This window comes from Neodiprion pinetum, chromosome 3 (genome assembly GCF_021155775.2).
Source record: "Neodiprion pinetum isolate iyNeoPine1 chromosome 3, iyNeoPine1.2, whole genome shotgun sequence".
Lineage (NCBI taxonomy): Eukaryota > Metazoa > Arthropoda > Insecta > Hymenoptera > Diprionidae > Neodiprion > Neodiprion pinetum.
The window spans coordinates 19,316,934-19,340,876 of NC_060234.1; the positions used below are offsets into that span (position 1 = coordinate 19,316,934).

A 23,943-nucleotide genomic window follows, 5' to 3' on the forward strand; every position below is an offset into this window, starting at 1 on the left:
TTCAAAACGATAACATCGCAAATTCTAAAATCTGAGACAATTTAAAAATACCAGTATTAGGTATCAAAAATTCCGAGCCCAGACCCAAAGTCGGCCAGCGTTTGCTTCGAAATTTATTGGATTTTTTGTTATAATATATAAAAATGTATTATAACAAATATTAAAACAGTTGTATCGTTAGGTGCACTTTAAAAACCTGATTTTTTTTGAAACAACTCTGTTCTATGTATAAAAATTTTTCTGCAAAAATCCATAATGATCAGACTTTGCTTCTAATGAAAAATAAAATGTATCTAAAACAATCTGGCCCGTTTTGGGATTCAATTAGAAAATTTTGATACCTAATACTAGAATTTAAAAATTTCTTCTGAATTTAGAATTTGGGGTAGAATTTTCGTTTTGAAAAATTATTAATAAATCAACTTTGATTAAAAAAATCTGAATGTCTTTTGTAATTGAAACAATAAGTTAAAAAACCATGGACCGATTTGAAAAGGTCGACGGTCAGTCCAGGTAATATGAGTATGGAGCACTTAACTATATAACCAACTGAAATCTATAACAATTGTCATACCCATAATAATATATCTATACACACTTGTATTACAAGATCAGGAAAATTCAAGATAATATGATTTAAAAATTTTGTGTTTCTCTGTCTATATATACACATAAAAATTTAATTAAATTTTCTATTTAGAGGCAATTGAAGCTCATCCAGTGAACGAAAAAAGATTGTAAATTATTGCAGGCTACGAAAATCATTCCGAATTAATAGTTCGATTGCTTTGAGTGTGTGTCTACAGATTTGGTTTCTTCCTATTTTGTTATGTTTCAACTGTAACGCAATTTCAATGTGATACAATATGTAGTACGAAATTTCGTTCAGATGCATTTCTATTCGATTTTTTTTTGTACAAATTTAAATTCACCTTGAATAAAGTTTGGTACGTCTCCAACAATTCAATTTCTATCCAATCATTTCTATTCGAATACTGCAACGATTTGAATTCATATAAGTCCTTGAATGTCATTACCGCTTATTTGTTTTCTATCGGTTAACTTTTCCAATTTTAGTTCAATCCTGAAGTTTTTAATGTATTTAATCTATTTTCACTTACTGAGCATCGTACAAAGTACAATAATAAGTTATGCACAAACAAAAATGTTTTATTTTCATCATTGTTTCCTAACTTCTATTTCCCAGAACGGTAAAAATACGGTAGGATCATTCTTAACACAAAATTATTCTTGAAACGCCAGATAGTATTAAACACTGTTTACATTGCTGTAAAAGACTTATATTATGTATATTATTCACTGTTTAAATCCACTCGTATCATTGTAGAAAATCTTATTCTCTATATTCTCTACCATACCATTATTCATTTGCATCCTAAATTCAAAATCGGTTTTCATACTGTGCAGTCATTTTCATGTTGAGCTTTTAATCTGACTCATTGTTACAGACTTTGCATTTAAAATACTTGAGAGATACAATATTGTATCAATCTATACCTATTCATAGAATGTAAGATGGTTGAGACAATTTCTAGTACATGCTTGATTTCGAAAGTTAGAAAATGTTCCCCTGTATAGCTTCTTGAATCATTGACTGAAATGCTTTGAACGTTATTATCTATCTCTAAATATTTATTCAAATTTGTATGTTTGTGAACAATACATCATTTTCGTACTTGTTTCTGACAAATCATGGCAATTGCTATATTGCTGCAGCCTTCCTATTCAAAACATCCGATAGAATTCGAGAGGTCATGATTAACTATTAAAGAATATCATAAAATAGGATTCGGAAGCACCATACAAATTGTTAGGTCTATCGTGTTGCTGAATCCCATTCTACAATATTCTTTCAGAATTTTTCATGTCCCATCAAACTTTTCCAGCATGACTGGCATCTCCTATCTTTCTCTAATATACAATGCTTGGATCAAACATGTAAGCATGGTTTATGGGCCTGTAATACTAAATGAAATACAGTATTCTGCACGCTTTACATTGAGGGCATGAAACTGATATCATTCTTGTTCAATATCTATAAATAACACATTAGCTGTATTATTAGTTAGCTGCAATCAATTATTGAATTGAAAACTGTAAACCAAAATACTTAATAAAAAAGTCTAATCATATCATTTTCTGTATTTTTCGTACTAACATTTAATTCGGTGGTTATTACAGTGTCATTAGTTTTACTAACGTTATCACTTAGGGCGATTTTACTCTTACCTAATGATCATACACTGTCTGCGATTTAGGTGATCCAGGTCCTCCAGGATTGCCAGGAGAACGCGGTTTTGTTGGAATGCCAGGGCCACAAGGTCCCACTGGTCCTCAGGGACCGCAAGGGGAAAGAGGTGACAAGGGTGACCGAGGCCCGGAAGGCATTGGAATGGAAGGTCCGCCTGGCCTTCGAGGATTGCCAGGTGAAACTTGGAAATTAAATTCATTTTTCTGCCTTCGGAATTGCGATACTGTATTTTAACAATTCGTGGATTTGAAACAATAATACGACTTTAGAATTTGTAAGGTCACCTCCCATAACAAAAACTGTGACTATACAATATCTGATCTTCTAACTTTAGGTCCTCCAGGAAATGATGGAGTTGGTTTACCGGGAATACAGGGAGACAGAGGAGAGGTGGGACGACCTGGTAAGCTTGACCGTAATACCTGACCTGCGTGAAATATTTATAGCCGTGTATTTAATTATTTCTTTTGACTTAGGTATTCCTGGTATGCGAGGAGCTCCGGGTGCTCAGGGAGCGCCAGGATTTTGTGAGCTTTGCAAATTTCCAACCGCCAATTACCTACAATACAGTAGTCAGGGTACAAACAAAGGACCTCGTTAACATTGCATAGATATACTATGTGTATAGATAATGTACGATGCTGGAAATATTCATCTTAACATTCGAGGTGCAGACACACTCTTGATTATATACATCAAACATAAACTTAGTAGGTGCTATTTTGATATCTCCCTTGTGATTGTCAAAACATACTACTTGAAGAACGTTACTTACCATGATTACGTGAGTCGCATATCCTTATTTACAATTCACTGTGTATGTGTTCACATCTAAGGATAGACACTAAATTATGGCTATAGGTACTTGTAAGATTTAGGCATCTATGATATTGTCGAAACAACAAATTTGAGCAGCTAACACTGGGATTCTACGCTACATATTATGAATATATATATATTAATTAGTCAAATAAATTTTACGCAAGTGACGTGAACTTGAAAACTCACTAACGACATTAATCGTGTAACACCAAAAAGTTATCCTCTCGATCCCCGCATTTATATAAACTATAGTTTACGATAAAATAGACACAACTCAGAGCCACACTGTATTTTGACATTGCATAATATATTTATATACAGAGTGTTGGGTAATTCAATATATCATAGTGTTAAAGAGCCGAGAGTGTTGTGGCTTTACTCATGAAAAAGGTTGAATAAAATGTTGAATAATTATATTGTTACAATAGCTGGATTAGTTTAGTTTCATAATATGCAGACAACACGGGTTTAATGGTGGAAAGTAGAACAAGAAAATCAATTATTCGGTTATTATTCCTAATTTGTATCACCATTATAGAAAGTTCTTCATCGCATCAGTCCTAAATGTTTGCCGTAATGACTCACTGATTATGAGACTATTCAATGTTTCGCTTCAACTTCTTCATTGGTTTCATTCGGTAGATATCGGTGTTCATCAGTATCTTAGATTCCAAAATATTGAGTGTGGTATCTGCGACATTTGATTCTGCGAGACTATGTACATAAATTGAGATTTGGAGAGGGATATTGTAAATATGGTCTTAGAATCTCGACTGGAATTCTTTGCTTCAAAATGAGGTGCAGATATCTTTAAATAGAATCTCAAAGCTCTTATGTTTAGCACCTCATAAATGTCTACATCTGATTTTTTTCTCGATTTTGCAAGCAAGATAATGTTAATTATTGCTTTCTGCAATATGTAAATTGTAACACGTCCGACATTTTAAAAATCGGTCAAATCACTGCCATACTAGCATTATAATCTTATATTGTAAATTGCAATCTTGTACGATGAAGATAGTAAGTACATATATTTTTAAAATATCTAAATATTAATATATACACATTAATATATTTGACTAGATTTTGTAATAAGTACTTGATAAGTCTCCGACATACCGCAAACGTTTACTAATCTTTTGATAACTTATATAATGATTCTAATATTTACAAGATTTTTCCTTAAAAGCCACGGCAACTTTAAAATTTACCATTTATTATGCTGTGCCTAAAGAAACTGATTTAAAAAAATTTTAGAAGTTTATAGAAATATAATTTACCATGTATGCAACTTGTCGCCTATCGGTATAACAATATACTTAAACATTAGTAATTTCATAAATATGTGCTCCTAAACGAACTTGTAACAAATAAATGTATCCGCTAATTGTGCTGTACAACTAACTATTCGTGCATCAAAAATTGAAAGTGAATCGCTAGCTTTAATTGCTAACAAGATCAATAAAACCGTTACATCAATTATACATATATGAAATATATCAAAATGTACAGTTCGAAGTAGAACAATTCACCAAAAATGAGGATTATTAATATTCATTCTATTACTACAGGATATTTACGTAAAATGCATCTTTCACTACTTTTATGCATGTAAAGAGTGCAGAAAATTATTGATGATTCAAAGATAACACTGACTTTCCAAATTACTGACTGTTTACTATTATAAAACCATACGTGGATACAAATTGAATATTGCATGTTAGAGAAAGTGTCTCAAGTTCTTAAAGCTTGGGAATCAGCCGCTTAAATGTTCAATCCGTTCTGCCATACATTGTCGAAACATAACCAAATTATTAGAATTTATTATCAAAGAGATGTGTCCTTTGATCAAACTGTAATCCCCAGACGCAATGACAACGTTATCAAATATATTTCTAAAAATAAGATGTCATTGGTAAGGCAAATTTATAAGGAGAGATCTATGTAGCAGTCAAGAAAAGAGTTCAAAAATAAAAAGATTCACTGTAAATCCAGTATATGAACTTTACTTCACCAATGTTGTGTATAATACTTAACATTGTTGTGATAATATTATCACCGTTAATATCGGATGAATAATTAAGATGTTTTAAACACACAGTAATAGATCATGTTTACCGTTCGTACTTATCGACTGTAAAGATGAAAATAATCCCACATACAGAAAAGCATGAAAAAGTTATTAATTCCTCTATTTTCTCAGTAAAAGTCAGTATAAACTAAATGATATGTTGCTTCTTATTATTTTATCATTACTTGATTAAATTGTTACGAATTTAAAATGGCTGTTTCCTTCTGCATTACAGTGAGTTTGAAATTGGCGCCCGAAAGACAGCCATGGGCAATGTATAGGGGAGTTTTTGTTTGCGCTCCCGCCCGAGAGAGGAGCTGAACGTCGTATCTGCTAGTGTACACGCAAATATGCATTAGCGCCTTATGGCAGCGTTCCTCCTATCCTATCCTCCTCGGACCGAACTACAGAAGTTAATTTTCAGTAGGCAGTAATGGCCGTAAGGATTCAGGTGTGCGTTGTGTTCGTGCTGTGTGAGATACTTGTTTACCGTCAATATTCAATGTAAAACACCGTCCTCGCGTCAAAAAACAGGTAAGAACAGTAGGGTATTTATCCATACTGAAAAACACCAAGTACCGCGTTTTGCTGCGAAATATAACTCTCGGAACTCCTAGTTGACAGTTCTCAGCTCTCCAGGTAGTCAATAACGTACACATTTGTGAATTGCCGTCTTGCTAGCAGCGCGAACTGCAATACGCGACCTCGAACGAGTGGCATAATTGTTGAGATAATTTTCTCAAGCTTTTACGCCGCGCTCGTTGATCAGGCGATTATCTTTGCGCCAGTTTAAGCATGAGCAATAAAATTATCAAGCCGCGTACCGGTAAAGCAGGTTAGGTGAACGTGTACCACGGTATATTGTGACGTCACAGTCGACGGCCAATCAGAATTCAGCCCTTCGTAGGTCCATGCACTTTGTTGGGTGATTTAAAAAATCTACATACACATATAATGTCGCCACGCAATACGCTTATAACCTTATTCCTAAGTATAGAAACTTGTACAGCGTCGCGACCTGTCCGATTAATTTTATGTTTACAGTCTGTTTTCTTTATCCGTGACAGATTCAAAGTCAGTTGATTGCGATCATGCTTACTTGATTATATCCTCAAATTGTTTAATGTTCGTATCTAACAGTAGCGATTTATTAATATTTCTTAAGAGTGGTGGGTTGAAGGCCCAGAAAATCTGAAGATTTTACAATGTAAGAGTTCAATATTGCCTTCCTTTGCTGCTTACTATTAAGTTCTTAAAGATCGTAGATCTTTCTTACGTACGGTTTGAGCCAAATCCTCGTATTGGTTATTGGCAACGGTCAAAAAGAATGAATCAGTATTTTCAACTTTGTTTCCAGGGAAGTTATTATGATCACCCCGAACACAGATGACGCTGAAATTAGCCACAGGTTTCCACTGCTGAGAGCTTCTGATCATGATTTTCTAAGTAGGGGTGCACCAAATTACAGCAAAAAAAGTTGCATTCGCAATCAAACGTGAACACAAATTCGTAGCGTTGCGCGCTAGAGGGCTGATTGTGAAACCTGCGGCTAACTTCAGAGTCTAGTCGTCACTTTTAGATGGACGCTGGGCGTGTGTTCATGTGATCGATTTTTTGTAAGACGATATCTCGCGAACGATTAAACGAATTTTTATGTCCTTGGTCACATTGATAGGATTCTTTCTAATCCCGAATTGACTGGATTTTGGGAAAATTTATCCGATCCATCTCTGAAATCTTATCGAAAATAACTTAGAATAACGGGATGTTCTAGGACTGGTTCTTTCAAGGCAGTCGCGTTTTTCCTGCTTTCTTTTACTTTCAATTAAGAAACTTGAATTGAACTTAAGTTTGATCTGTAGCGAGATTTGTATGATGTTTTTGTCATCACGGTTTCATTCGTCTTTTATTTTATTCACTAACCCATTAAAAAAGTTTTCTGATTCCCCGCCAGATTTACAGTTGCTACTTAAATTCGTACTTTTTTGAACGTATATTATACAACGGCGGGTAATTGACGTCCAGTTTCCAAGTTTTAATATTGGATGTGCATATAACTGCAAAAGTATTAAACCTCATTATCAAACGTTTTTCCAACTGGACCAATTTCTACGATAATGGACTGGGAAAATGAATAACTTTTCGAAATTGTGTATATTTTGAAATTTATTTATACGTACAATCTTGCCAATGTATATTTACTCTCGGTTAGAGTCTTTTAATTTGAAACTATTATTGTTATGACTCTATAAACTTCAGAAGTTACTATTAATGGCATAAAACGATGCTAATAGAAATAGAAACCTGAGTAATCCAATATAGTACAGGGTAAACTTTACAAAAAGTTTACGGTAAGTGCACCAGGAAATGACCAATTGAAACGATTATTTATTAGTTCACGGTCCTTTTCTAATCCTATAATATCGATTTAACAATTTAGAAATGCCTTTTAAACTTCTTTACAACAAATATCACAAATTCCCAATTCAAGTCAATTTTTTTCATGCGACTATATCCTATTAGCTCTCATATCTGCACTATATACTATCATTACGTGTAACAAACTGAAGGTAGCTTGAATGATTTAGCAAAGACTTTGAAACTCTACTAATAGTAAGGTAGCGTGAAATTTTGATCAATATCCCACTTCCACTATTTACTATGCAGTTAGGTATATTTGTGAAATAGTATTTATTCAGGATTCTTTTCCTTTATGTTCAATGTAAACTTGAATGATGATTTTATTAGGTACTGTATACTTTACGTTCTATTTACGTGGACAATGCGGGAAACTCGCGTATAACTATCAGCAAGAACGAGAAGCTATCGTTGAAACTTGGGCTGTCTGAAACTTCTTCAGATAAACGAGATTCGGAAAATATTATTGTATACTTTTCATGTATAGTATTCACCACACATCCAAAGGTTAAAATATTAGATACACACCTATGTTATTTTTTGTATGATCCAGTCCATTCGATGAGAATTTTTTGTTGTTTTGCTCATTAATGATATTCTACACATGCAAGACAAACTACGTCACTAAAGTAACGAAAATAACATTTTTTTGAAGTGTAAATCATACGACTTAAATTCTTCTTATTGTTAGCTTTTTTAAAATATTAAATATAGCGTCGCACGGTCGACAATTTGTTCATTTTGTAATTACTGTACCTACCGATAATTATCTTCAGATCATGAACAAACTTGCTTTTCAAGTTTGCTGAATGATCATAAAACATTGATAAAATTACATTAGTAGCTTTTCACTATTATAGGTATACCTATAATAGACTGGTCTAATTTTGTCATCAAATTTTTAAAAAAAGTTTTACCGTGTGAAATTCTCCGGTGATTTAATATTTGCAAATTATTGCCGCACACGCACAGAAGTGGATTCTTTTATGGGAATATATCACATGTACTACTAATCATCTACAACGTATAATGTTAGGAAAATTAAAAAATTCTAACACATATGTTTCATTCCAAACTCACTTTTTCTCTAAATAATAATTTATCTCTTTTATTGGAATTTGATTTGATTAAATTTAATTCAAATGGAACGTAGAGCGCACTTTATTATAACAGATACGTAAATTGTCTGTCGGATTCGTATAATGCATGTCGTATAAAAATAATTCATGTAATGTTTCGTTACATCGACGTTACTAATTCCACTCTCGTCAAAATTGGACAAGACGGTGAAAAAATTAAATAAACAAAAAGTAATAACATCAATGTTTAAAACGTTAAACCGAAGTTCGTTGTATTTAATTTCGGTAAAGAAATCACTTCTCAATACAAAACGGATCGTTTAAACCGCAAATTCAAATGAAAAAATTGTAGTATTAATTATATTAAAAAGATTCCATCATTTTTCCTTTTTTCACAATTTCAAACTCGTATTATTCGTGCACAATTTCAGTGAATCAGAGCTCATTGTGCCAATAAGGACGAGTGAAGATGCGTTGAATAGTGATATCCGAATCAGTCCATACTGATATTATTGATTCAAACTGCGATGTAATTAAACGAAATTGTGATTTGCTAGAATTCATTTATACAACATGCCGCCTAATAAAAGACGCCAATGGTACGTAATATAACTGTATACCTTTGATGTCATCCTTGCCACGATCATTAACGATCTCTGTCTATAGATTTTCAACTTGGTAACAGAGACTCCATAACTTAATTTGGACAAAATCCTAATTGAAATACGACTGACAAATTGAACAAATATTGTATCTAATCATGATTAGCTTCGGAAGAAATCAATCATTTCACTCGAAATTCAAAAATTTGTTACCATCTCGTATCGGAAAGTAACGAAAAATATACGAATTTTTTAAGTTAAGGTTTTTACTGACCCTTTTTGCGACACCTATTTTTTATTAACGAGTAAAACGTGATGTACATTCAAAACATGAATATAATGAAAAATGCAAATCCACGATAGGGGAGGGTTGAACAGGGTAGATTGAAAAACTGACCACTCTAAAATTTGCTGTGATGCTACTTTTATGGGAGAAAATGAGAAAGAAGGGAGTGACGACTTTCCAAAATTAGATGAAACAAGATAGAATCCTCACGTGTTGAATATACAACCGGTTATCTAACTAGTTAGTCACGTAAAGCGACTAAATTGAATGTCGTTTCAACGACAGATCGGAAAGTATTTATAGCATCGCGTGACAATTGAAAGCTATAAGATATAATGACTAAAACATTTATGGCTTGCTGTATAGTTACATATTAATCGTCGTTACAGTATTGCAATACAAGCCCATGAGAACTATTGTCTTTCTTTTTGTTTATCGTTAATTAAAGAGATACGTATACGTAAAATTCATAAGATGTGAACACAGCATTTCGGGGAGAAAACAAATTGAACACCGTTTCGATCAATTATCGATAAATGAACGAAGTAATCAATTAATAACAGTTTTATTTTTAATAACTTTTTCTGCCGGATTAATTACAATTACCCTTGTGTAGGATTGAAATTATGCGTCCCTTCTGAATTTCAGTGGAGAAAGCGTTTTTGTTTTGAATAAAATAATATAGAGCAAAATCTTCAACAATTTGACCCTGCGACTTGAAATTTGTTGATAAATGAGGTCTTTCCATAGAAATCCGTCGTTTCCATCCTTTTGTTTTGTATCTCTACAGAGTGGTTCCGAGTAAGCACCGTAGTATATTGAGTTGCCTACCACCGAGGGAAACAAATATCGGTAATACAGACCTACCGACTTATCGAGACGTAGCGTGTTTGAAGTCCTCGCGAGTGAACTGGAAGGAAGTACTCGTGTTGCACAGTTGTCTGTGGATTTTGCCAAGCAGTTGCTTCGTTGTTTATAACCTATGCCGAAGCGTTTAGTGATCGCCTTCCGAAGTCACGTTAAAGTGATTATGACTCGGTAGGTCTGTTTTACCGATATTTGTTCCCTTCGGTGGTAGGCAACACAACATACTGCGGCGTTTACTAGGAAACATCCTGTGTATTCAGGGGTGACGGTTTTGATCCAACTCAACTCGATTAACTTCAAATTGCACTTGAGCAGTCTTTATTTAGTAAGTCTTTCTTTGGACACTATTTTCGGCTGGACCTTATTAACGGGACGCACAGTTTGATCCAAAGGTTACGAAAGTAGAGACAACCGTTTGACAAACCTCCAGCAATGTTATAATAATATGAAATAAATAATCTGCAAATAATTATCTCTAGAATGGACAAGAATAGATTTTTTGGAAGTACGGTACAACTCATGTTTGTCAAAAATTACATTTGCGCGTAACAACTACTTGATAATATAATACTTCTCGAATATTTTTCTGACAATTTGTGGACATCTGATCACCATACAAAAAGAGCTCAAAAAAACCTCGGAAGAATCGGATCAGAAACACCATTTAATCATTTTGAATGTTATAACTACAAAACCTACTATCAAATTGCTGACATTCTCAACTTGTACTTTTCGAATTTGTTCAGATTCATTTCTATCACATAATAGAGATGTCGTTTCATTCATGATCGCCATCATTGGTACAAGTAACACAAACTATTCAAGGGTTTTCCTTTTTATCATTTCTTCTCTTACGATTTAGACGATGCACGGCCCGTTTAATCTTGAACGTTGATATATAAATAAACAACATGAACTTTCTCGTCTCGCGTAATAATTAATGTATACAAATCAACAGATCGTTTCGATATAGAAGCTAGATTATATCAGCGTAGGTAATGATTGCGACATGCGTGCATGCGTGCAACCGTTACAACCGTCCATATTAAGATCGCCTAAAGTCGATTCCATCAATAACTTCTCGCCATATTTGGTCGGAGATTAAACCGATCTTAATACCCTGCTTCTACCGCATTTTCTATCCGGTGTCTAAGCCTGTCTTTGGCGGTCCGTTCCCTTCGTTCCTTACGTTTAGCCGGCGCACATCTCGGCCACCCTGCCGCCTTTTTCCCACCCCTGCAACCCCGTTGTCCGTAGGAACTTCGCCCCCACCTGTCCCACTTATCGTATTGATTCAACCTCGCTATATCTGCATGCATTCTCTCGCGAGCTTCAACTTCCCGTTTTGCAGTTGGTTCCTTCCTTCCTGCTACTGCACACTCTGCATACCTACCACCCCCTGCAATACCCGATTTACGTATTTCCTTCCTCGATCACCAAGTTATGCAGCGGTTATATGTCCGGAGCTGATAATTTTCGGATGAAACAAAAGTAGTCTGTCAGTGGAGGACGGCTCTTTTTCTTTTCATTCTTATCTATCTTACTTTGCAGTAGTAGTTTCATTACATTAAACGCGCGATGTACTCGCGAGAAAAATTTTACTGTCTGACTCAATTTTAATGAGTGTAATAACACTGTGAGAATTACAGTTACTTTATAGCTCTAGAAAAATTGGTATAATAACGGTTTCAATTTCGTTGCAAATCTTTGTCTACCCAATACAAGAAAATGAGTGGTACAAATAACTATTTAGTGTGATAATATTCGTCAATACTAAATTTTCTGCAGTTATTGCGAGATTATATCGGTTTTTTTTTAACTTACTGGATTATTTTTTAAGTTGAATAAAACCTCAACATTAATTTATTGTTGCACCAAGATCAAATTATCGTAATAGTTACAAGAAAAAAATAGTTCATGTACAAGACTCAGTTTTATTTGACGTCCAGAACTACATTTTTCGGTTATGGCAAAGAGTGGAAAAGTTGAAGGCTGTATAGTAACCACAATTAAAAATTTATTTTAGAATCTAACTTTGTATTTTGTAACCGTCCTAATCTCGATTTAAAATAGTTGCAAAAAATATTATAATTGTCTTTAGCACATCTTTCAGACAATTAAAATGCCTGAAACTGTCCGCTTTCATGAAACAAGTGATTTACCAAAAAGTAAAACGATTGTGAGTGCTATCGCGTAAATCGTTTGCTACAGAATTAATTTTCGACTTGTTTTTTTAGCCAGGATATAAAAATATAGTTCAGTTTATTATGTACCTATACTAGACACGGGTTAATTTCTCGAGAAAATATGAAGAAAAAATTTGATGGTATCACACACCGTAATTTGTATATTATAGTTTTTTTTTTTCTTTAACCGTAAAAATATTGCTGACTTATAAAAATATGAGGTAAAAACATCACAGCCTTAACTAAATAATTTCAAGTACCTTCAATTGCAGTTCAAGTCTATTCCAGTTATCAAAAAATTAATGAAAACATGCAAAATTGACAAAAATATAATTCGAAATGTAAAAAACTTGGAAGAATAATATTTTATACGATTTGATACAACATATCGCAATCTCTTCGTTTTTCAAACAAGCTTAAAGTATTTGTATACAAAAACAGGATATCGATCTTGCTTTTCCAGAATCACCCTCTCCTCGAATATTCCACCCCTGACGGCGAAAAACTAAACCGTTGACGCGATGTTGAAATTTCGAATTTTTGATTGTTTAGTTTTTCGACGTCAGGATTGGAACGTCCGACCGACTTCTATTGCCAGCGACTAATTCACGCGTCGATATATCAACAAATTTACGTACGTTCAAAATTTTTCCGTAACGTTCGGCTTGGAGGGTGGGGGGGGGGGGGGGGGGGGGGTCAAGAAAGACGAAACTGATGTCAATCGACTGCAGTTAATTAGCGAATAAATCTCGCGTTGGTATTTTTCTATTACAGCTTTATTTGCACTATTTTTACGATGTGGCGATGCTAGCTTAATCGTAAGCTGGGTCTTCCGTGTTGTTTTTGAAAACTGCCATGGCGAGAAAAAAAATTTCCCCAATTAAAATGCGTTTAATTAGCGACTATTCTCCAATTTGTATTTACTTGTCATGCTACATTGGCATAGCCAGCTTAACGGAGGTGTATAATGGGAAACTGTGCGTATCTAAAGCAACTATGAGCTTTGTGTAGAAAGATCAATGCGCATATTACACGCATGTACGCAAAGCGATATTATTTTTACGGAAGATGATAACCGTTTCATTAATATTAATTAGCACTTTGTCTAGTCGGTAACGCATTACATTGTTCAAGTCAAGAGAAATGGTTACAGGCGCTGATGTGATAGTATTTCAACTCTTTCCATTGCCACACACCTTCATCTACTAGATATTCCATTAGAATTCATCAATATATCATATTGAGTGTTCAATTTTTTATGAAGACTTCTGGTACGCATTTATCATTCCATTAACAGAACCTTCTACGTCCAGGATCCCTCTATGATATTATAATCACAGCCACCATACGTACTGTAATTAATTAATACATTTACACTGCACCGACGAGTAAAATTTTATACCCGATTATAATCATGCACGTAATAATAATAATAATCCTATATTATACTGTAATGTTGTACTTTTCGATTGTGAAAATAGCGTTCTTTAAATTTAATAGCACAGTCGTTACAATGTTCATTTTCTCTCCATCAGGTCTTGAAATCTTGGCGATATGCATGTCTGCACTTATTGTTAGGTTGCGTATAAAACCGGGATAATGAGAACGACTCGTTTGTTCGAAATATATAACCACATATGGTTATACCTTTTAACGAACTTATTATCACATCAACAATAAATTGTAATTGAAACTTCAGGTTCCATTAGATTCAAAAGTTAACGCAGAGTTTACTCGTGAATGTATAGGAAAGTCAATTTTACTTCGGCCAATATGTGAAACTTATACCAGTGACGAACTGAGAAAAATTTCATTTGCTGCAGTTACTCGAAAATCTTGATCGAATTGTTATTCTAACTATAACGCACCTATTTTTAGCGTGATTATAGTTGTCAAGATTACATTTTCTTGTTATTGCAACGTAAATTATGTTCATTTAGTTAGTCACATTTTTTTCAAATAACACCTATAACATCAATTTGTTGTTCCACCAGCATCAAATTATCGCAATTTTTTCTCATTTCGCAGGTGGAAACTTATCAAGCCTTTACCGTATGTGTTTTGAGTGTTGAAACGTGTGGCGTTCATTGTCAACATAAGAATTAACTGCACTCTCAGCAGTCTTGTAATAACTGCAAATACGGATCGGCAGTTATCGCTAATTAATAAATATGTAGTTAATTCTGCATTTTTGTCTCTTTATCCCGTTATTGCAGTTTTATGAATATTGTATTTTATGCGCATGGTTGTCTGACTTGGCTTGCTTTTCTTTGACTCACTTTTCAATTTTCCTTCATACGCCTTTTTTTCTGATCGCATCGCCTGAGGTATTCAGGTCTATTATACGGATATTATATATATATTATGCACGCGTTTGACTCTGCAAATCGTGCCTAACAGTTTTCTTCTCTCCAGAGTAATGGCATCGTTTTAAACTTTGGGAAGTGTTAAGCTTTAGGTTATTAATACGACTCGTGGACGTATCTTCACTATTTATTGTGGACCAAGAAAGGTTTTGTTTGTGCAACGTTTTTCTTTCAAAGCATGGGTAAGAGGTGATAAGAAAGAAATTCTACATCGATCTCTTCTTGATAATCGATTTTACAATATGATTGACCAAATTATCGACTTAACCTATAGGCCCTGTAATAGATGGTGGCTGGCGCCAAATTCAAGTCTATACATGAAAATAATGAATCACTCTAATAGGACATGACAATGTTTGAAACTGTGCTTATGGGTTGGGCCAAGAAATTTCTAACAATTGGCGAAAATACTGAACATACAACAGATTCTCACTCACTTTAAGGTTGTGGCACACTAATATCCAAATCAAATATTTTCCGTATTTTTACATTAATTTTCGATCCTTTTTGGCTCAACATCCAAGCATAATTGCAAACACTATCATTTCCTAAAGTTTGAAACAATTTCATCACTCTACGGAGAGAAAAAAATTGATGGGGTGTTCGACAACAGGGGTGTTCATTCATCCTGTTCGCTATCGTCGGCACAAATAATAATAAAGTAAATAACAAATAACAATGCTGGGAGTTCCGAAACGGTTTTTTCCCTATTCGTAACTTTTGAGGCCGATGAACTGGCCGATTCAACCTTGTAAAAGATCAACCTTACCGCTCTCCACGCGCAATCCCCTTGATTTTCTTTTACTACATGTTATCAGACCTCTTGAATGTGCAATGCAACTAAACCGATGCAAGGTACTACGTTATAAAATGCGTGTATAGGGAATTCCCCATGCCTGATCATGCAGCTTAATTTTTTCAAAAATGAAAAAGGAAAATCCTAGTGTGTAAAATCGAGCACTTCTGCTGTACGCATGCGCCAGCGTCGTTTTACCGCACTTTTCTGAAATCGGGCACCCTACGCCCGTTCCACAGGTTTCCGAAATGAAATTTTCCAAGCAGGTGTTGGAAAAAATATTTTAATCGACGATGAGATTCTCAATTTTACACCCTAGTGCTTTCTTGGCCCGTGCACACTTTCGGATAACTTTTTTACGCACCGCTAGTTACGTCATTGGGCAAATTCAACTTGAAGTTTGTACTCTTAGGTTAGGTTGTACGAAGCCGGGTCCGTGCTTTCGAAACTCTTAATCGCTCTTGATCTACTTCTTTTAAATTATCATATTACGTAACGTTTGCTTCTCAATTCGAACTTTCCTTCACAGGTGTTGGAAAAAATCGTACGTGTCACTCGTGTGGATGTGGGCGATATTCGACTCGTGTATTTACAGCGATAGCCTTTACGGCTCACCCTGCAACCTTAACACTCGTCAGAAATCGCCCGCTTTCCGCACTCGTAACACAATATCACAACTATTTCATGCAAGCGTGACTTTAACGCAGTTTTTAAGCGAGTTTTAAGCCTGTTATTGTTCATCTCATTTCAGCGTATTGTGTAAATTTACATATTTGTGTATTCATCCGATAATTTACTTTTGTACAGGTATTTATCGGTATGTGGCTATACCGCAAGGGGATTTTATTCGAAAGGGGTCCGAGTTGTCCCGTTAGATTAGATTTATGAAAACCAGGAGAGTTGGGCAGAAGTTTATACAGTTCGATTTATGATAGTAAAAATTCCGACCACGTTTCGGTCCCGATATTATAGAAAATTGCCAGTGAAATATCGCCCACGTCTATGTCTTATATCTCCTTATGCAATTGCTATCTATAACCTTTTAGATATACGTATACTATTTCGTATATTCACTTATGCTACACAGAACAGGGCGTTCTTATAATTTACGCTTGGACGGTTTTATTGCAAAGTTTCGTGTTTGTATTCGCAATAAAAAAAAGTAATCAGTCAAGACGAAGTTGAAATTCGTAATATTTATCTGACGATACAATTTCGAGAAAAATTTGTTTCAAATTTTAAAAGTTACAATAGAGCAATAATATCATGATATTTTGCAAACTAAACCCTATCAATGTTATAATTCTAAAGTTATAATTTGCATAGCTCATTTCTATGCAGGAGAAATATACAGACAGTAAGAAAATGAAATTTTCAATAATGTTGCGTTACTTTGACGTTACTAACTTCAACTGCGTTAATTAAGTTAAGAAATGTATAGTAAGTAACCACAACTAAAGATACTATTGGTTCATTTTTAATGATATCTGTATTTTTCATGTTTATTACGTACATGACAAACTGAACTGGCAAGTCGGCTGCCGGATTTCGAACATGATACGAAATCGGTGTAAAATATAAATTATACAACTTTGCTAGCACAATCTTGGTGTTTGATTAATGAAGTTGAATCGATTGGACGATCTTATCTCAATCGGCGGCGTGAATAATCTTAATCTTTTGATGTTTACAGTTAAACCGTGCTCACAAAGTTTACATCATACGTCAGTAACGAACAGATTTCGTGTATCTGCGACAAACGTATTTCGCACAAGCTCTTTGTTCGCATCACCTTGTCAGATCTGCAATTTTGTTATTTTCTTTTGCTGCTATTTACGTTTTTATCGTTTTATTCAATCACTCATCGTCATATTTACGACCTTATAAGTTTACATTATTATTATTACTATTATTATACCCGAATCTGTAATCACTCCGGTACCTTATATGGGCTGGGATATTTGTCGAGGGGAAAATTTTACGGTCAATTGCAGAAGTCATAATGTTTCGCCAAAATTTTGGATTTTATCAATCGTTTCAAAAAATTTGGACATCGGACCAAGTTCAAATTCTCTTTTCCTTACGAAAGGAAATGATGAAGAACATTTTCGCATCTGAAGCATATTGTAAAATCTACCCAAATTTTTATTTACTTAATTTCAACAATTGCTTACATTTTTAAGTCAACGGTACAACCAATCTTGACTACACGCGAAGACTGTGTAAGAAATTATTATAAAATCTGACGTATTACACCGAGATAAATTTCTAGTTACGGTTACTCTACAGTACCTAAACCATGTTTACTCTTTACCCTAACCGAAAAATCTATAAGTTATACTTCGGAGTACAAAATGAAAACTAATAGTGCAGCTGTAATCATATAATCCAGTCTGCATTGCCGTTATTCTTGATTTTTTACACTTTTACTATACTTGGTTGTAACTATTGCGATGATTTGATATTCGTAGAACAATAAATCGACATTTACAAAAATTACGAAAGTTTGATCGCATAAAAATTCTTTACAATACGCATATAATAATAATAGTAATTAATGTAATTATTATTATTACACTTTTGAGTAACGCACATATTCTTTATAGCCTTTCACGGACGGGTATAATGCACAGCTTCCACTATAAACCCCATGTTATAATTTTCTCAACTCGGTGCGGGTGTAGGTTATACTTACGTATGTGTATGTAGGTATCTATATGTATATGTACGTACATATGTACCTCGGTGACCCGCCTACGCAAGAGAATGCCAGCCAGCAGCGGCATCTCCGTCCTGGATTCTCCAGAGGAAGACTTCTAGGTGGTCCATCCCAGCATCGGTCGCCTATTCGAATGCTTACCTAAAGTTCCGTACAATGTAAGCCCAGAGCTCTATTATACAACGATGGGCTCGAACAATCATCGCAATGTTTTATAAATCGACCGAGGCGCATAAAAAAAGTTTGTTAGTCTCAAGGTTATCGATACGTTTTATCGATTAGTTTATTGAACGTTTGAAGGCGTTAATTATAGTTTCGATACTCACCTCGCAGATAAGTCGAAACTTTTTTGACTCTCAAGATTATTGCATTATGTGAATTTTCAAAATTCTGAATTGATCCCATTGGAAGAAATCGGCACGTTTTCATTGCCCGTCATAAATAAATCAGCTGCAGTAACTGAATTACGTATATTCGTAAAGAATATAACATCAATAATCAATACCAACACTTATTTTTCTTTTTTTTTTTTCATCGAGAATTACAATCTGCCGTTAGTAAATATATATTTCTCAAATATATGTCATCTCATTAAAAGTACTGTAATTTTTTGATTATGATATTACATACTAACCGGTACATCGGTCGAAAGGTCATATTATTGGTCTGAAATACTTGGATAGATCAGGGAATTTTAGATTCCAAAATGCGTTCGGGGCTCGATTGCAGGGTTTTTGAATTTGCTCGTATTATCTACGCGGTGTTACATTTTCGCTAATAGAGAGTTCGCGTATATCTCGACATTTCCTTGCAGCTGCAATCTCTCGCCATTTCTCACTCCGAGCACACCTCGCCTCACACACCTTCCGTCCCTTCTTCCTTTTTCCCCCTTTTTTTTCCAGTTCTTCGTTGCCTAGCTCGCTCCTTCGTTTAACCGCTCTCATCTCGGCCTTCCTTCCTTGCCTCTTGCAGAATCCGCGAGGTAAAGCCTCCTCGCTGCCGCCTGCAGCACACGTTGGGTCGTACCTAGGTATCGATTCCGTGTCTTCTTGCCGCGGCTCGACCGTATTTTCCACACTCCGTGGAAATTCTCAGCACTGGGTTATGAATATTTATCGTATCACTGGCACCTAGCCATCTAAATACCTCTCATATAACGACTGAAGAGTCTTGCCTGCTCCGGAAGCGGCAATTATGTGAGGCAGAAATTTTTATTCCCATTTTAATTTTTTTTACAATTTTTCATTTTTCAACCTCGTAAGCTTTTGATTATGCGTATAAAGTATAAAATAATCTTACAATTCTTTGGTTTTCAAGCCGTATCGTTTGTGAAAAAACATTAATTTTTTTTTTTGTCATGTTTTGAATGAGTTGAAACTTTGTTTGACTATGAAATCCACTTTAAGGTAGATCCTCGGAAACTGCCAAATAAATTTATACGAGTTTTTTCTTTTCTAAATATTTTCAGTTCTGTATCAATGCGATGGACTAAAAGTTGGATTCTTTTTATGTTTTCATCTGTGAAAAAGTAGACGTTTTGAAATTTGTAGTGTAGGATGAAAATCGGATTATAATTGATTCGGTATATATACAGGGTGACCCAGGACTATCATTCCATAGACCAACAATACTGAACCGTTTCTTTACTTAATTCGAACTTGTCAATTTTTACGCACAAAAAAGTAAGACAACTTTTTTTTATCTTCCACAGTACACAAAATGTCTGAAAACGTGGTTCTCTGATAGTTTCCGGGGAGCTACCACAAAATGGATTTCATATTTGGAAAGATCAAACTTTTTTACATGAAAAACATATGTGTTAATTTTTTCCCGACCGTACAAAGTAGTAGAAATTCGAAAACACGATAATGTTGATCAACGTGTTTCTCGTAAACGGTGCAGCATAAGAGTCTAAAAATTCAAGGATTATCGTATCTTGGCGTACACCATATTTTATTCAAATTGCTGCCATATCAAAGTTTTGACTCTACAGAAATCCCGCTGAAGTTGGTGTATCCGCTCATGTAATAATATGTAGGTGATATGTCATTGCGGGATTCCGTTATTCGGTTTTCTCTTTCAGTATAATAATGTTCACGGGAAAATTAATGAGCCTGAACTTTTCATTACGTACTACACGTTACGCAATTTTACGTACAAATGACTTGGTTTAAGTTTTAGGCAAAGTTTAAATTAACTAAACGTGCAGCTTGATATCCGCCATGGGATTCCCCGCTTTCTTGACAAATCTGATAGGTACGTGATTGGTGATCCAATTTAAACTCTGCACACGATGGAAACTAAGTCACAACTCTCGTTGTAACATTGATAATCACATATTCCGTGTGAATAATTAGACTATGTTGCGTAGTGCGTAAAACAAGAACGACGGACACACATATTTCATTATAATTGTATGTTTCGAGATCAATACTGACTACTTGTACCTTGTACCCATTTATGATTTTCCACAAGCTACTGCTGCAGGTTTTGAATTTTCTTCTGTAAACAGATTACAGTTGTACTTTCGTACAATCCCTACGAAGAAACTTGTCCGCTGAATATTCGATCTTAACGAATCCAGCTAAAACGAGCGATACCATAATTATATACTGAATGCGAGCCGGATAGGATTAATGCTAATTATTTTATTGGCGCATGTTGCCATATATGCGGTTACCTGTTGATTAGTGATTCATTCCTCAGTTATTTGCTGTATGGATATGTACACCCACCGATATAATTTACGATCATATTTGCTGACCGTAAGATAACTGTGAAACGTTTATGAAAACATCTCCGTATATTGAAATTAACCAAACGTATATTACTTTATATGGGGTATTCTACATGTAATCGATCTGACCGAAATCTCCACCCTCTGAAACTTTGTAAAATACTTTTGTTAGTTGATAAGATTATGCTTAATTTTATTTTCTTTTACGTTTTAATTCGAAAACTATAGATCGTACGAAACTAAGCTAAGCAAAAAAAAAAGTCTCAGTTTCAAGTGAAACGTATTAAAAACAAGCTTCTAGTTCATTCTACTAACAATAAGTATAATCAGTTTATTAGGACTGATGTGATATATTTTCTATTATTTTTCTCAACTTACAATCCTTACTTTATGACAAATTGAATTATAGCTTCGGAAACTATACCTAGATTCTAGAAGCACGTTTTAAATCAGAATAGCATCAGCTTATATATAACACCTTACTCTTAGATTCTTATAGATATTAAAGCTTAAACAAACCACCCGTATTTTTAAGAATTCCCCTGGGAAAATACCCCATAAGTTATCAGATATTACAGTCTGAACAGCATCATGATCTATACACAATCATAAGTAACGTCGCTATAATCTAATTGAATTATTCTTTTGGCCGCACATTTCAATGCGAAATCAACAGCTCATCGGTATGTAGTTTCAGTTTTTAACGGAATCCGCAAGCAACAAACGAGCATCAGTGCGCTATCGTTCGTGAAGTGTTCGTATATTAATACAGAACATTAAATTGTTACAGAATTTTGAACCTTTGCAAAATCATTCGAAATGTACAAACTTACACAGACACTGCAATTCAAAAGTATCCAATTGGCGTAGCTAATTTCAATCACGTCATTCCCCATGTCAACATAGGTATATGATGGATGCACTATTAAATCTCAACTTCTCGAATTCTCCACGTTGACGCAAAAACGGCTGAATGAAACTGATCGCCAAATTTTTTGAAAATTGATGATTTTCAAAAGTGATCTAAATTCTTACCGCATGAATTCTATACAATCAAATCTCGCGTTGCAAGGAGATGGAGGAAATAATGCACTCCGAATTATTTTTTAAAAAAGTGCGGCCGGGGGGAGGGGGGAACTATGGTTCATTATAGGTATGTATGTAACAGCTTCGGCGACATTAAAACCGTCTAACTTTAAATTAATCACTGCTAGCAAGCGAGGATCAGAGGAATTTTAATTAATTTGAGAATTAAAGCTATAAATTACCTCTCGTTTCCAAGCCCAAACTTGTGATTTAAATTACTTTTCCTCTTCCTCCTGGACTATCATGCCGGTATGCTTGGGGGGTGGGGGTGTTATTAACTCAAAAAAATTTTTCTATGTCTTACAAGTTGGAGAGTGATGTCAGGAGATGCGCCATCGCAAAAGCTCTCGAGTTCGGAGTTGTTCGCTACTTATATGCGTCATGTCGCCATTTTCTTATTAATTTCAATGAAAAAGTTCTAAATGTTCTTTAAATTATAACTAATAAAGCCCGTTAACTCAAATTGCTGTAAAAGGTTTCATTTTTTTGAATAACAACTCTTTAAAATAGGTATGATATTAGACCGTCCAAGCTATACCCCCCCCTTCAGGAACTAAAAATCTGTAACCCAGTATATTTAATTTTTCATACAAGTTTTCCAACACTTATTACCTCAGTATTGTACAAAATGGTGAGTATGAATATCTACAGATGAGAATCTTATTATTTATGTTATTTCGATGGATTAAGATAGATTTTAGATTGTAGATTACATTTATAAGATAACTGGTGAAATGATTTTATCCAAGATAATTCCGCGTTAATCAAAATTATCTGAATAATGTACAACACTGCTCATCATCGACCAAAATATAACACATCAGTTTTGATTCCAGCATGTTAGGCAACGCACACCACACCCATTATCATAATTTATGCAACATATACTATTTTTCGCTCCGTAATAATATCTCTGGACTTGCCTCAAGTCCAGTTATTTCAGACGACGGGACGACCTGAAATTCTCTCGTACGCACGTATGAGACCTCTCGTCCAGCACCTTACTCGTGACTCGTGTAAGTTTCTGAACCCGGGTCGACTTTCGTCGCTCTAAGCTCAAGATAAAAATTTCACGTTAATCTGCAGGTTTTAGTTTTTTTTCACAATTTTCTCATATCATCGCAAGTGAATGTCACATTCGTAAGCAAAACTCGAAGCTACCGACGCGAATAAATACTTCGGATCAATCTACCCCAGCTCTTTATGGTGCTGCAAAATTGCGAAATTTTTCATTCGAATCATGATTTATGTACACATGTGGACATTAATTCAGAGACGCCTAGTTTTTTGGTCGAGTCGATTACGTTAGTAACGCAGATTCAGCCCGTCCCTGACTTAATGTCCACATGTTTACCTAATCGTGTATATACAGAATGAATTCCTAACGACTGCATGGTTTATCGTTGGCTAAAACTTAATGAGCGTGTATGGAATCTCAAAAATGTTGACAGTATCGACGGCAGTTGTGCTTAACTCACAAATGTCGAAATTTTTTAGGCTAGCAACAGTTGGTTACCCTGGTGAATAGCCGCTCTCGGATCGTAGGGCATGCGCATTAGGATTTTAGCAGACCACGGACCATGCGGTTGTTAGGAATTCACTCTGTACGTATATCGTGAGTTTTTGTAACAGCGGA

The 23,943-nt window shown here is 34.8% G+C and overlaps 2 protein-coding genes across 16 annotated transcripts in view; both read left to right on the forward strand.

The window, feature by feature from the left end:
- Positions 1–3,261, forward strand: part of LOC124213967 (collagen alpha-3(IX) chain) — a 95,184-nt gene extending 91,923 nt beyond the window's left edge. For all 10 annotated transcript variants that reach the window (XM_046615811.1, XM_046615813.1, XM_046615810.2 and 7 more), the window contains 3 exons: positions 2,280–2,447; positions 2,607–2,675; positions 2,749–3,261. In XM_046615811.1, the coding sequence (XP_046471767.1) occupies positions 2,280–2,447; positions 2,607–2,675; positions 2,749–2,873 (362 nt within the window). In that variant the 3' untranslated portion in view covers positions 2,874–3,261. The remainder of the gene's footprint in view (positions 1–2,279; positions 2,448–2,606; positions 2,676–2,748) is intronic.
- A 2,267-nt stretch (positions 3,262–5,528) lies between these two features.
- The window catches only part of LOC124215291 (dystrobrevin beta), a 38,523-nt gene continuing 20,108 nt past the window's right edge, over positions 5,529–23,943 (forward strand). For 3 of the 6 annotated variants that reach the window (XM_046618492.2, XM_046618496.2, XM_046618493.2), the window contains exon 1: positions 5,530–5,699. The gene's annotated coding sequence lies outside the window, so the exon portion shown is untranslated. Of the gene's footprint in view, positions 5,700–23,304; positions 23,324–23,943 lie in introns of those variants that run through there. The other 3 variants (XM_046618494.2, XM_046618495.2, XM_069134694.1) reach the window with 2 other exon arrangements.